At 38.8% G+C, this 14,056-nt stretch overlaps 1 protein-coding gene across 2 annotated transcripts in view; it reads right to left on the bottom strand.

The window, feature by feature from the left end:
- Window positions 1–8,810: 8,810 nt before the first annotated feature.
- Window positions 8,811–14,056, bottom strand: part of b3glcta (beta 3-glucosyltransferase a) — a 62,310-nt gene continuing 57,064 nt past the window's right edge. For both annotated transcript variants that reach the window (XM_056374845.1, XM_056374846.1), the window contains exons 12-15: window positions 12,776–12,875; window positions 12,190–12,309; window positions 11,201–11,345; window positions 8,811–9,749 (exon numbers count right to left, since the gene is read on the bottom strand). In XM_056374845.1, the coding sequence (XP_056230820.1) occupies window positions 9,582–9,749; window positions 11,201–11,345; window positions 12,190–12,309; window positions 12,776–12,875 (533 nt within the window). In that variant the 3' untranslated portion in view covers window positions 8,811–9,581. The remainder of the gene's footprint in view (window positions 9,750–11,200; window positions 11,346–12,189; window positions 12,310–12,775; window positions 12,876–14,056) is intronic.

Below are 14,056 nucleotides of genomic sequence, written 5' to 3'. Positions count from 1 at the left end.
AGCCGGAAGATGAATAAGCTTTGCGTTAGCCTTTGAGCAAGCTGCCCAGCCGTGCTAACGATGCTAATGAGAGCCAACGATGCTTTCCACACTTATTAACTGGCAGTGCGCCATATACAACCCCACCTCTTTGCTCATTTTTTGATTAGCTGGGAGTTAGGTGGAGTCAGGCACTGCCAAGATGGCAATAGCAGAGCAGCCCACTCGGAACCTCAAAACCGCTCTTCAGGAACCTGTGGGTGACATCCTTCTTTATATACAGTATGGTACAGCCTCACAAAGCTGCTAACATGGCTGTCTTTTTTGTCTTTTTTTAATTTTTTTTTAAGTATTTCAAAGTACCTGGAATCATAAACTAACCTAGTTTTGACTTGAAACAGGCACATACAGAGAATAGTGAGATTACTAAACAAAACAAAGGTGGATGCATAGTGGCTCCCTTCAGAGTCCCTGGGCAGAGAGGACTGATGAAACGACAGAGCTTCATTCTGCTTTAAATGTCTTGCTTAATTAATTTTTTCCCTGTTTACCTGTTAAAACTTTATGCACTCTGACTTAATCGCTGCTGTATGAATTTGCATGAGGCCTGACTTTCATGGGGCCAGAGCAATAATAATAGACACAATAAAGATAATGTAATACTGACGGCAATTTAAGTGATATTAATGACCACTGGGACACATTACTGCAGACATACTGGACTGATATAAGGAGATTTAAGGTGAATGACAGAATAGATTTATCCCCGAGCATCCCAAGTCACCTCAACACTGACAAGGGACATAAACTCTGAATGTGTCCTCTGTGTGTGTTACGTTTGTTTTTCTGCTAACATGTTGGCAGTGTGCCTATAGAAGAATTATACCAAGAGTCAAATTCAGAGCAGCTACTGACAGTTTCATTGCTCTGATTAAAATTTCAAACACACTTGAGGATTCATCGTAATTATTCTTTCACATTCATCATATGGTGAAACTGAAGATGCAAACACTAAAGGGAAAGAGTATTTTCACTTCAAACAATTCCAACCTCTTGTTTTTGTCACTGAATCATACAGACTATTACAGACTGGCCTCAAAAAAGCAGGACCAGCATCTCTGCCTTTTATAGTTTCATACTTGAGCTATACTGGAGGGCAAACTCCTTTTAAAATAAACTCACTATAGGTGCTTGATCTCATTCCCCTCATACTGTAGAAGCACAGCTCTTACATCTACAGTACGGTCCTACGTGATGAGGGAATTAATAAAGCAGAAAACTGGACCCCAGCTTCTACTGAGCCATGATGACAGTTGCTTATTTTAGTATGCAGTTGAAGAGAGCAATCTGAAGTTATTTCTAATCACCTCCTGAACCCCCCCATGTGCAAATTGCTATCTATCTTTTGTCCTCTCCTGTTTTAGATTGCCTAAGTGGGCACTAATGGATTCAGCAATTAATGTTTTCCCTTTATTATGACTGATTGTTATGTTTGTTCAGCTGCTTTTATTCTACAATATAGCATCCTTGGGGCAAATCCTGTTGAAATCTGGTGTTATACAGCATCTCTGTGGACTGAGCGTAGCGCTGGTGGTAGAAAGATTTAGAGGTTTAATTCCCCACCGCTGCTATCCATGCTAAAAAAAGTATTCACTCATGAGCTCTTTGAATAGCCCATAAAAATGCATATATTAAAAACTTACATTTGTCTAGACTTCAATATGAAACTTTGCTTCACCACATCTCACTGCACCTTTCCTATAAATTTACAGAAGCTGCAAGATGAACAGAAAATAATCTTAAAACATGTACGTAATTCATCATAAGATGACATCAGTGAAGACCAGGAAGCAGCCAGGAAATTTTGATCAAGAGTGCATCAAAGAAATTACTATTCAGTTAGTTACTATGCTGCTTGATATTTGATGGCAGTTGTCACCATACAGAGCTGGAGAGGGAGTATTCATGAGATTTGCTTTCTCTGTATGGTGCCACCAACACAGTGCCGATTCACAAATCAACAACAGCTTAAAGAGTGTATCCTGGCGTGCTTTGTGAAAATCCGGCACGCACGAGAAAGACAGTGAACCGACAGCCAACACCAACAACAAACCCATAATAAATTGTTAGTTGCAGCCAAACACAATTTGCAGTTTTTTGAATTTTATCTTTAGAATTCTTCCTTCGTACTCCGGCAGCTCGTAATTAATTCTGCACTTCATTAAAATGCAGGTTGCACCTTGTGTCAAAACTGCTCTCCCCTCTCTACCACCACACCATATCATTGTGCAGTTTGTTCGGGACAATTTTGTCAGGTTTTTGAGCTTGCGAGTAGATAAATCACATAAAGACTAAAGACATTATTTTCATTACTCTATCACCTGCATCCTCCCTGGTGATTGATTGAACTACATGCATCATAAACCCAAATAAACAAAACAAAAACAAAAAAAACCCCAATAACAATATCATACCATAAGAGGATTATGAGCTTTTTTGAAATTATTTCAATTTTAATTTTCACCTTTGATGTCGAACATGAAATGAGGGAAGATTAAGACAAAGAGCTGTAATTATTTTATATTTATTTATTACTTACTATGATAAATATTGTTGCAGCAAATGGAAGAAATTAAACTGTTATCTCTTATAATCTTTGCAAATATTCCATCTGTGGCTTTTGTGTTTCTGGCGACTGTTATCCTACAATATATCATCCTTTAATGACACAGTTCCCATGTGGATGAAGTACTGTTGTTGGATTTAAAACTGATAACGGTAATGGTGTAGCCTGACCTATTTATAGCAACATGACAGGTGAGGTCACTTCAGTACACAGGAAGTAGGGAACCTAACCTTATGAAAGAAAAACAAAACATCTATTACCCGACATGAAATGAGCTCTCTGTACTGTGAAAGCTGGATTCACAGCAGACTGTGAAAGAACAAAATTATTTTTATCACCATCGCCACCTTACTAAAAAGCAGGTTTTGTTCAGCTTACACCATCTTGCACTCTGGGTAATGAAATCCTCAGAGTGAGAAGTTCAAATAGCTGCCTCCCGTTTTTGAATCCAAAATGTAAAATTATATGGAGCAGATTTTCCAGACTTTTCTTCTCATATCAGAGACTATAGCAGAGACCTATGGAGCTTGTTCCTCTCTGACTTACCCACACCTCTCAAAATAATTACATTTCATGCGGAGATGAAAGTGAACAGGTGGCCATTTTTCTCTGCTTTCTGTGTCTCAAAGATAAATGAGGGTTAACATGTGTGGGAGGAATTCTGACTAGTTTCATCACACCACGTTGTTTCATTACACGGTTACAGTATTGAGGCACCTGCACACAGAGCTGCTTTGCAATCTTTAAATCCTGGTTCCTGAATAACTACGCTCACCACCATCATAACGGTGGTATTTCTCACTGTCATTTGAAAGGAGACCAGTGTTGAACAGTATTTTTCTGACACACAAGTAGGACTCAAGGACAGTGGCCTTAGAATTGGAGTCGCTCCCCAGGTGCAGCTGTGTGGCTGGCCACTGCTCCTAAAAAGTTGTGATGGGTCAAATTCAAAGACAAAATCACCCTCAGGCATTAGTAAAGTACTAATGAAGTCACAGAGACACACTACCTGTGCACCATGCAGTGTTATACTGCTGGAGCAGAACCAGACAGTGCACATTTTCCTCTGACATACAGAAGTCTCCTCCACTCCTGCAGCAGGACCACACCCCCGTACACTACGTGCAGCTCATACAGTTTGGGGAACTGGAGGTGAAACCTCACATAATCAAATGCTCCCACTCCTTTCTCACTTAACAAACTAAGCCTGTTAAAGTTAGCACTTTCCCTGAGCCCATGACTATCATCACAGCTGCTGTCAGTCTCTCCCCCATCCTTGTCAATTTTTACACAAAAAAAAAACTAACTGAAAAAATACTGATTGAGCGTTGAACATTAAAGGCGAATTTCACTGATGTTACACACACAGATAATTTTTCTTATTTATGAAGAGTACCACTCCTCAATTTTTATATATAAATTCATGATATATATCTATATATATATCTATATATATAGATATATATATATACAGTATATATATATATATATATATATATATCATGAATTTCCCCTAGGGGATAAATAAAGTATCTAGCTATCTATATATATATATGCTGTATATAAATGTATATGTTCTGTGGTTCTGGTAGGAGGCAGGTAATGAAAGAGCCTGTTGAGTTGCTTTATATGGAATATAGGATCCATCTTATACTTATATAAGGGAGCAAAAGTCAAGGTATCTCAACCTCTGCAGCTTCAATTTTGACAATTTGTTTTGAAAACCTTTCTCTTGCAATTCCCCAAACTTTATGGATGTGCAATACTAAATTATGGGAGAACTCCTGAAAAGCTCGTAAGACAACCAGCAAACATCAATGATCTGCAGCTAAAGAACATGTAGTAATTCAGGGTCAGCTTGTACTGCCATCAATGTACAGCTGTTGAAGGGAACCAACAAACACTGTTTCAGTGTAGTGGGCCATGGGGACACAGTAAAAACACACACACACACACACACACACATATATATATATATATAGAATATATAGTACATCTCATAAGCATATACTGTATATATATATATATATATATATATATATAATATGTAAGCCAATAGACTTAGTAGACTGCTGATATCGTCTCTCTCCAACGGGCAGATGATACAGTGTCCCATGCCGCAGCCTGAACAGATACAAGGAGTCTGTTGTTCCCCTGCCAATAAAAGTGATTAACTCAGAATGATAGTCTGAGTCTCCACTGCACAAACACACACTGCCTCACATTCCCTTCCTTCCTTTCCTTAGTTCCTGTAATTTATTTATGGTTTGGTAGAGAAATTGGACAAGATTTTTTTCCAAATTGTCTATCATTAATTGCAATGCATATATTATATAGTATGATTCTGGTCTGTACTGTTGGTCATTGTACTTTCCTTTGACTGTTCCTTGTCCTTGCTGCTGTGACTTCTATGACAAATTTCCCTGCAAGGGCAATAAAGTTTATTTGATCTAATCTAATCTTCTCTTGGAATAAGCAGCTGGTGAAGGATAAGTATTCAGAAATATTTTAATTGCTATCAGTAGACTGACACTATGACCGCATACTATTTATTTTACTGTTGAACTAGCTATAAAATCAATCTTGCGTTACAGATAGTTAAGAGCCAGTGGCATTTTGACTTTCAACACTTGTCCTTGGCCTGTGTTTAACAGCAACCTGCCCATTTACCAGCACATCTACACTGTGTTAACCACTTTGCCTTTTTAAAGAGACTCTTCTCAATCTCAGTACTGTCATTTCACAATGAGTTTATACTTTTGGGCTAAATCACTGAGCTACAATCATATTATCCATAGCAGTGTTCATCTACACATGTACATGAAAATAATTAATTTGCCAGCCTTGCCAACATTCATTATCATGATTTTCTCATTGACGTATGTTGTGAATTGGCACTATTCTTACAAAATTGACTTGACTTATTCCAGATTGACAAGTGAGGAGATGACTCCTGCTGTGGTACACCCTTTGAATGCATAATGTTCAAAATCAGTGCAACGTGATTTTATTGGAAAGCATCAATGAAAGTCCCCATCGGCAAAACAAGATTTTAGACTACAACTTCTGTGTCTGCATCTAGAGTGTATTTAACTGTGAACTTACAAATCATGTACACATCGGACTTAGAAAACTGGCAAATATTTGGACCTGTGTGTGTGTGTGCGTGTGTGTGTGTGTGTAAGTGAGTGAGTGACTGAATGAGAGAGAGAGAGACAGACAGAGAGAGAGAGAGAGAGAGAGCGGAAGTGGAATTGGCAGTAGTCTCATATTAATGACAAAACATTAAGATGCAATGAGTGATGAATGAATCTGTTGCACTCTCAACTTGACCCCTAAACTGGCTGACATTATGTAAATGCTTACTTTGTGTTTATTACTAAAAGATTCAATTTGGCACACAGTGCTACATCTATGCTATTAACACGACTCACTTAATGACCTGCAAGCATGAATAAAAAAGGAGGAAAATTACAATTATTCACAGAAATACAATTTTTATAATACATAGAAATATGCGTGGAAGTTTTATTTACATTTCGGTGTGAAATCAATTGTGTAATTTACAAAGTGCTCTTTCACTAATGTCAAAAACATCAAAGATGGTTTTTGGTTTGGGTAAAATGAATGGAGCCAGAGTTTACTGGCGATATTTAGCAGGTATAGTGTTCTCCATCTTAGTTTAGCATGTTAGCATATTATCATTTGCTAATTAGCACTAAGTAGACAAAGTACACCTGGGGCTGATGGGAATGTGGTTATTTCTGCAGGTGTGATGGGACCAAAGTAATTAAGATTCATCCTCTGAGGACAAGAATTTCATGCAATCCATCCTGTGGTTGTAAAGATATTTTAGACTGATCCAAAGTAGTGCACCAACCAACAGACAGAAAACTGCCATCCATATAGTATGTATAAATACTACAGCTGAAATATGAACATCGTATTGTAGAGTACATGAATCACCGGGCTTCATTCTACCCTAACGAGATCACTGTAGCTGGGGAGAAGCTTCTGCAGATCAAGACTCGTAATTGTTTTGCTAAAGAGATTTTTGCAGTCGTTGTTGTTGCCCTGAAGGGATGGGAAACAGATTGGCAACAAGTGAGAAAAACGGAGTGATGATAAAAAAAGTCTCAGCAGAGCCAGCTGTGACAGAGATTTGAGATGGCACTGACTGCCGCAGTTTTTCTCGCTTCGTTTTGGAGGCCCTGCTGGTCACAGTGAATCCTCAGAGGAAAACGCACTCATATTCAAACAGCCCCAACTGAAAATTCAAAACCCTCCAACGGCTTTCCAGCCAGGGCTCTCCACTGCTCACACATGCTTTTATTCAAATAAAGCTTTATGAATATTCATCTGTCCATGTGACCCAAAATCTACACTTAAAAAAGACACTGCAATATGATGTGAACCTGGACGTTCTGTACAGATAATTTGTTATCTAGTGAACAGCTTCAGAGTGAGTGTCACCTCCTTGCTGCTGCTCCCAACTTAGCTCACTGCAGTTTTAAAGGGCTGGTTCAACCAAATTACAAACCATGCTGCCCAGCTGTCATTGAAAACCAGGAGATTGGAGAAAGATTTTGATGTTGAAGATTTTCATTGTAATTTTCTAGCACTTTATGTACACAAATACAATTCCATTCTAAGAGTCTTGAATCTTAGAGGCAGATATCTAAACACCAGGACACACAAAACTGAAACTGACTACATGACTAGATACGTGAAAGTTAGTGCGAAAACATTTCCTGTAATTTGGTTTAATCAACCCGCTAAAAATGAACACAAAAAAACCTAACGGGAGAGTATTGTCAAGGTCATGATTCCATCATCTTTCCATCAGCATAATGAATAAATCACAAACCCCTGACTGGATAAAATGCATGAATTATGATGAGGGTGAAATGAAAAAAAAAGAAACTTACGAGAACTGAAACAGTTCACAGAGCAATATTGCAGCATAAATGATTGGAATTAGGTAATGTAGGCAGCTGTGATGTTTTTTGAAGCACATGATGCAAAATCCCTTCAGTGACTTAAATAATCATCAAAGCTGTATTCATAGCTGCACAGCTGATGTTTTAAGTCAGGTTTGGACGTCACTCTGTAGACTACAGTGCTCTTACAACTGAGGACACTGAAGTATTTTTTTTCTGTGGAAATTGAAATTTCTCTTCAGGGGCATTTACGGTTCGAGGTGACACATGGTGGAGTTTTAAGCATAATTCCATATATTTATGTCAACAAAATGAAATATAAATAATTCAGTATTTACCCTTCAGAGTTTTCAAGAGGCTATGAAACAACATACGTAGGGTATAAAATCTATAGAAAATATAATCAAACATTTCACTGAAAAAAAGACAAATGTTAGAAAAAAAAAAACCACTCTTTTTTGAGTGTCTGGTCAATCTTCTTCTGAGGGGTTGGAGTGAACAACCTCACTATCTCTAAAATCCTGGAGACAACTCAGACTTTCAGGAAGAAGATCTGTTGAGGCAAATACAGCAGTACACTCATCCTCCTCCCTCACTGCCTTGGACTCGGATTAAAGAATAAAATTCAACACCAGACAAAAGTCTAACCTGACTGGGACGCTGTTGCTGACACGCTAGAAATACTGGCGATGCAAGCATGTTGTGTGGACCTACTGTGAATTATGCAGAGGATTTCCCTGAGTGCAAAGCACTGTCTTACCACCACTCATCACTCCATGTGTGGGTGAGTCCCAATAGGAATTTAACTTGTTTCCTGCAAATAGGTTACAATTCATAGGTGTGTTATGAGATGTCTGAGAGTAATGAGTTTTCCCATATTAACATTTCAGGTTTTCATTAGGTCAGTGCAATTAATATTAGGCCTTTCTTAATCCTAAGGTTTTATACAGCTTTTGCATCCATTATGAGGCAGCAGTTTCTTCCAGTTTTTTTTTTTTAAGAGTATGAAGAATTACAATTGCAAATTAACTTTTCAACAGGGCAAACAGCCAGAAGAAAGGTTTCTTTCTGCAATCCGAGGCTCAAGGTCTTTGAAAGACCTTTAATAATGGTCAGCAAATCATTGAGTCTGACAATTAATTATCTGAGACAGTTAATTTTATGTGAAAAAAAAAAAAAAGGGAAAATGAAAAATTGGTACTGATGTTGATAAAAGCAATTTCCACCAGGATCTCTACTAATGTTTTACAAGCATGTCCATGAAATTATGTCAAAGTTTTTTTTTATTTTCGACTGAAACTCGGAGGTCAGAGTGAGCTTTGAGAAACACATGGTTTTGGCCAAAGACATAATGAGGGTGTTTAGTGAAGTTCAAAGTAAAGGTAAGACGTTTGTCTGCCTGAGCACCAATTGGACCCTTTTAAAAACTACATGTTGGGAGTAATTAAAAACCTTTATTCTTCAGAGCGTTTTAATGCTGCTGCCTTTTAGCCGCACCACTCAGTGTAAGTACTGTATTTTCACCATTTTAGTCTGAGCCACAATTAACCTTAAACAGCCGCATAATTTATACATTTGGGTACTGGTTTAGACTAAATCCTATAATAGGCCTCCAGTGTAGTAGAAAAGCAAAACATTCTCAAATATTCATACTTTTATGTCAAAATAGACCACATTGTACAGCATTGGTGATACTTGTTGAAAGATACAGTATCTCCCAGAGAAGAAGATATGCTCCTCTGTAAGGTTTTAGATTACTATGATATAAATATACACATATTATATTCATATTTCCAAAATAACAATAACCTCAACATGCAACTCAGTCATGAAAAGACCCACATATTAAGTCATGGACACACACTTGCATGGTCCCTCTTAATAACAGCTCAACATTAACAATACAAAAACATTTACAACTGTGAAGGACAACATTTCAAATCCATAAGTCCGTAATACACAATCTCTCTTTGTCTCACACACACACACTGTACATACACACATACTCACACAGGCTAGTCATGTGCTTAAAATTATTATAACTCCGTCTTAGCGCTCTTATTAAGTCCACCTGAAGGTTTTTCCCTCAAGTCGTCCTTAAGCCATTTGTTGAAAACCGCAATGGGGTCGATGTTCCAATGTTTATGGAAAGAGATGGGCACCTGGTGAGCTAAGAAGTCTCTGGCATAGTCCTCCGGGCGCGCCTGAAAGGTAAGATTAAGTACAGTAATTTATATTTGGAAGCAGTCACAAGAGGCTGCGTACTAATGCTGCAGAGAACAACAGTGAAGTGCATGAAAGTGCAAGTTTGTGTTCAAACACACACCGCATACTGAAAACTGATCAGCCCCTGCACTTATGTTTATTTTAGTGGTTGATTCTTTGACATAGTGACCTTTAATTTGGTTTAAATGAATGTGATGGTTTGTCAACTCTATAGAAAATTGGTGCTTTATTATAGGCCTGCACTCATGGTGCACTCACACAGCTGATTTTACCTATCTCTGCAAATCAGCTTTTTTCTTTCACGACGGCGCAGGGGTGTATACGGGCTACATTTGATTGACACCTTGCTCACTCCTCTGTGGTTTTGTTTGTGTGGGACTAATTACACCCAGACATTTTGACATGGCAAGGTAATAAAAGCACAGGTGCAAGTAATAAAATTAAAGATCGGCTAAATTCCATTTAGCTGCTTCAGTTTCAGGATGCTGCTATTGTGCGTGCAGGCTCTCATGCTGGAATTACCATAATCACCCGTTTCTGATCTGTAAATACTGTTCACATCAGCGTCCCAGTTATAACTAAGAACAGGAAACTCTGATTGCTCTGAAAGCTGCAATATATTCTTCGACTTAACAATATGGTGGGTTAATAAATATTCTTGTATCAAAATTGTTGTTTAATTTCATTAAACCCAAATTTAATGGATACACACAGTATATATGCACAGTATTTTCTTTAACACCACACAACCAACACTGCAACCGCCTTGACATGTCCGATGATCTTATGATGTGAACATGATGCTGCATTCATGATATGTCGGAAGAACGGGGAAACCTGACGTTATTCCGAAATTAACCAGACTGCTAGCTTTGTATTCACCATAATACCAGACGGCTAACATATTTGTAAGGATGCAAATAAATAATATATAACTACTACAATTTAAATGAGTTGAATTTACCGTATTATTGTTAGTATTGGATTTTACTCTGTTGGCAGGAAATTGTTGCCGTCATAAATTCCTGATATTTAAAACTGAGAATTACAAGCACGCAGAACTTGTAATTACAGACTCCTAGAAATGACTTTAACACGGCTTCAGTATAATCAGCAAGAAAAACTGAAAACACCTGTGTGGGTGTGCAGGTTGTCAACTAAGAATAAAGTGAGGTCTCTATCTGTCTCTTGATAATGAGACTGTAAAACCTGAGAATAAACTTGACTTTCTTTGCACAGTTTAATTGTTAAAAGGCATCAAGTATCTCGCTGTACAATTTCCCCTATGACTGAACGGGTGCTGGGGAAATTTTAAACGATGATTGTTTACCAAGCCAAAGAATTTCATTCTCAGCCCCAGGTACAAATACAGAGAGAGAGAGAGAGACACACACACATAAAGAATGTATTGGAAGGGTGTGAATACAACCTGATGGAAGAGTGGACTGTGTGTGACAGGAAGTCCGAGAGCATTGAGGCACATTCCCAGCACCATGTCATCTGGCGCATCATTGCTGTAGCACTTGCAGCCGCTGTCAAGAAGTTGGACCACAGCCTCCCTGCTGAACACCATACTGCAGCAACACACACACACACGCACAAATAAACACATAACACAGCCGATTCAGGTACACTGTAAATGATTAATTCATTAGCACGTGTTGAAAACAAGCCTAATAATATGCATGTCTCTCACTTATCACCCTAACAGCCATCATGCTTACTTTATTCATCTGGTGAGAGGGTGACAGTGTAAGTAGTGAAACTGCAAATCAAACTGAGAGGGAGATGCGGTTTTTCTGTGAATCGGCTCTGCACAACAATGATGTGACAACTCTTTGAAAAGAGAAGCAATTACACATGAAAAAACAAATCTTAGGCTGCCAGGAAAATCGCTCATTGCCACTCAAAACAGTTTTTAGGAGATATCACTTTTGGGAAAACTGGCAGTTGCAGTGTTGTAAAGTGACACAGCAACTGAAGTGTCCCTAAATAGAGTTTCTCACACGGCTCACTCACAGCTCGAGATTTATCTCCAGTGCAGCTGACAGCTGACGTATAACTTTGCTTCTTGTCCAATTTGACTTGCATGCAATAAGAGGGCTTTAAAATATGGATGTTATAGAAATGCGATAATTTTTTCCTGTGTTTTCTTGCAGTAACCATCAGCTTCTATCTCTGTCTCATCTTATCAACTAATGAGTGTTTACTGCATTTTTCAGATATTATATTCAGTATATTTACTGTAATGTAGTCTGCAAGATTTCCCTCAAAGGAGCAACTCACTTTTAAACTTTACTGAAAAGGTTTATCTGTAAATTTCAGATTACAGGTTTTTCATTACACATTTTACAGTCCCTCTGCAGCATCTGCATCTTTCAGCATTACTCCCCTGAGCATCTGGGCTGTGAAACTCACCCTCCACCTCCCGTGATGTAGCTGTAGCCGCCTTGGCTCAGGCCGTAGCCGTACCTCTCCCCGAGACACACCGGTTCAGAGGGGTCGTAACAGCTCAGCAAGACGCGCAGTCTGGGGAGGCTGCAGGAAGCGCAGATCAAGCTCATCACACACTCATCACACATATACAGTATGGATGGGCCTATACACGCATGAAAATGTCCATTCAGAAGGTGAGATAACTGCTCTCCCTCAGGCGCTGTTACACATCCAGAGGGCTCCACATGAAGGGGAAACCTGACGGATATAAAGTGAAGCCAGCTGGACTTGAATTCATATACTGAGCTTTTCAGATGTTTGACAGGATGGTTATACCTCTGGAATGTATTTTCCCCAAATGACTTCATTCTAAGTGTTTCTCTCTTTCACTATACTAACTTTTTTTTTTTTTTATGGCTGTGAGACAGAATCTTTTATCAATAAATGTCAGTCAAACGATGAGGAAAAATGAAACCATGGCATGTAAAGATCAAAACACTGTGTCTCAGATGAAAAAAGGAAGAGAAATACCATGTTTAATAACCACTTCCAGATCACGAAAATATACCTGATGAGTGTGTCATCGTCCACAACAAGGAGCCACCTGGTGTTCGGGACAGTGCTGCTTAGAAATCTTTGAAGGATCGCAAATGTTTTCCCGCAGTGGCCTGTAAAGTGAGACATGCTGTCAATAGAGTGGCTGGTACGACTTAATCACATATTGACCATGTGCTGTATTCTGCTTTACAAAGATAAACGACCCTGTTACTGAAAGAAAAACACAACTTGGCATAAGCGGGGATTTACATGCATACGCACGCCTGCACACGCACGAGTGCATATGAGGGTTAACGGCTCGGCCACAAAAAGAAAAAATTACGGTCATAAATTAAACTGCCAGTAAAGGATTTGAAAGGTGGCAGGCTAACCAACAGTTACAATTTTATTCAGGCAAGGATGTAACTGTAAGGCCTGAGTTTGGAGGCAGTAAGTTAAAATGCCATGAATGGTTCCTGTGGTGATCCAGCCTGAACAATGTTAACATCGTGCTAAATATAGCCAATAGTAATCTATTCAAATAATATGGAAAATATTGGAACAAACTAGTTATTATTAATTAGACTCTTATTCTCTTGATAGGAGCCGTTGAGGAGGTAGTAAAAAAGCAGACTGCTGTGCTCAGACCTAACGGGGGTGCAGCACTTTGCATTTGCCACTTTTATTTATAATTCAGCATTTACTTGACAGCCATGTGCACGATAACTTACAAAGTCTGAACAAGCCTCTTTTCTGAATTCTGCTCAAGGACGCCTCAAATGCACACGTGGCTGTGGGCGGGCAAATCAGCTACTTCAGCAATCAAATGAGTGACCTTATGTTTAAGGGGTTGCTGTTTTAAATGACTTTGCCGCCTTCTTGACATTGGAATTGTGGAAGCATTAAAGAAAATTCTTTTTGGCTTTTAAAGCCTGACGATGTGTCTTCTAGAGCTTTGTGAGCAAAAAGAAAGCTGTTGTCTACAATCTGACATCTCAAAAGACATAATAAGGTATGCTTGGTATGATGGGCTGGGAAAATCAAACTTTTACTCTGGCATGTTTGACATGACCGCCAGATGGAACAAAATGTTCTGCCAACTCCTGAAAACAAAAAGAGTGATGTGGAGGTACACAACAAACACAAGTAACCCAAAGAAACGTACCCATCAGAATCCAAATATCTGCACACCATCATGGCTGAGAGCTGAGACATGGAAATCCCTGGTGGCAAGCATAACAAAGAATACTGAGGCCCTACTGTTTTATTTATAAGGAACCCAAGGTGTGTTTTCTCCTTGTATCTGAATATA

The sequence above is a fragment of the Seriola aureovittata genome, chromosome 4, assembly GCF_021018895.1.
Source record: "Seriola aureovittata isolate HTS-2021-v1 ecotype China chromosome 4, ASM2101889v1, whole genome shotgun sequence".
NCBI classification, from domain to species: domain Eukaryota; kingdom Metazoa; phylum Chordata; class Actinopteri; order Carangiformes; family Carangidae; genus Seriola; species Seriola aureovittata.
This window is presented reverse-complemented; position numbering and strand designations above follow the sequence as displayed.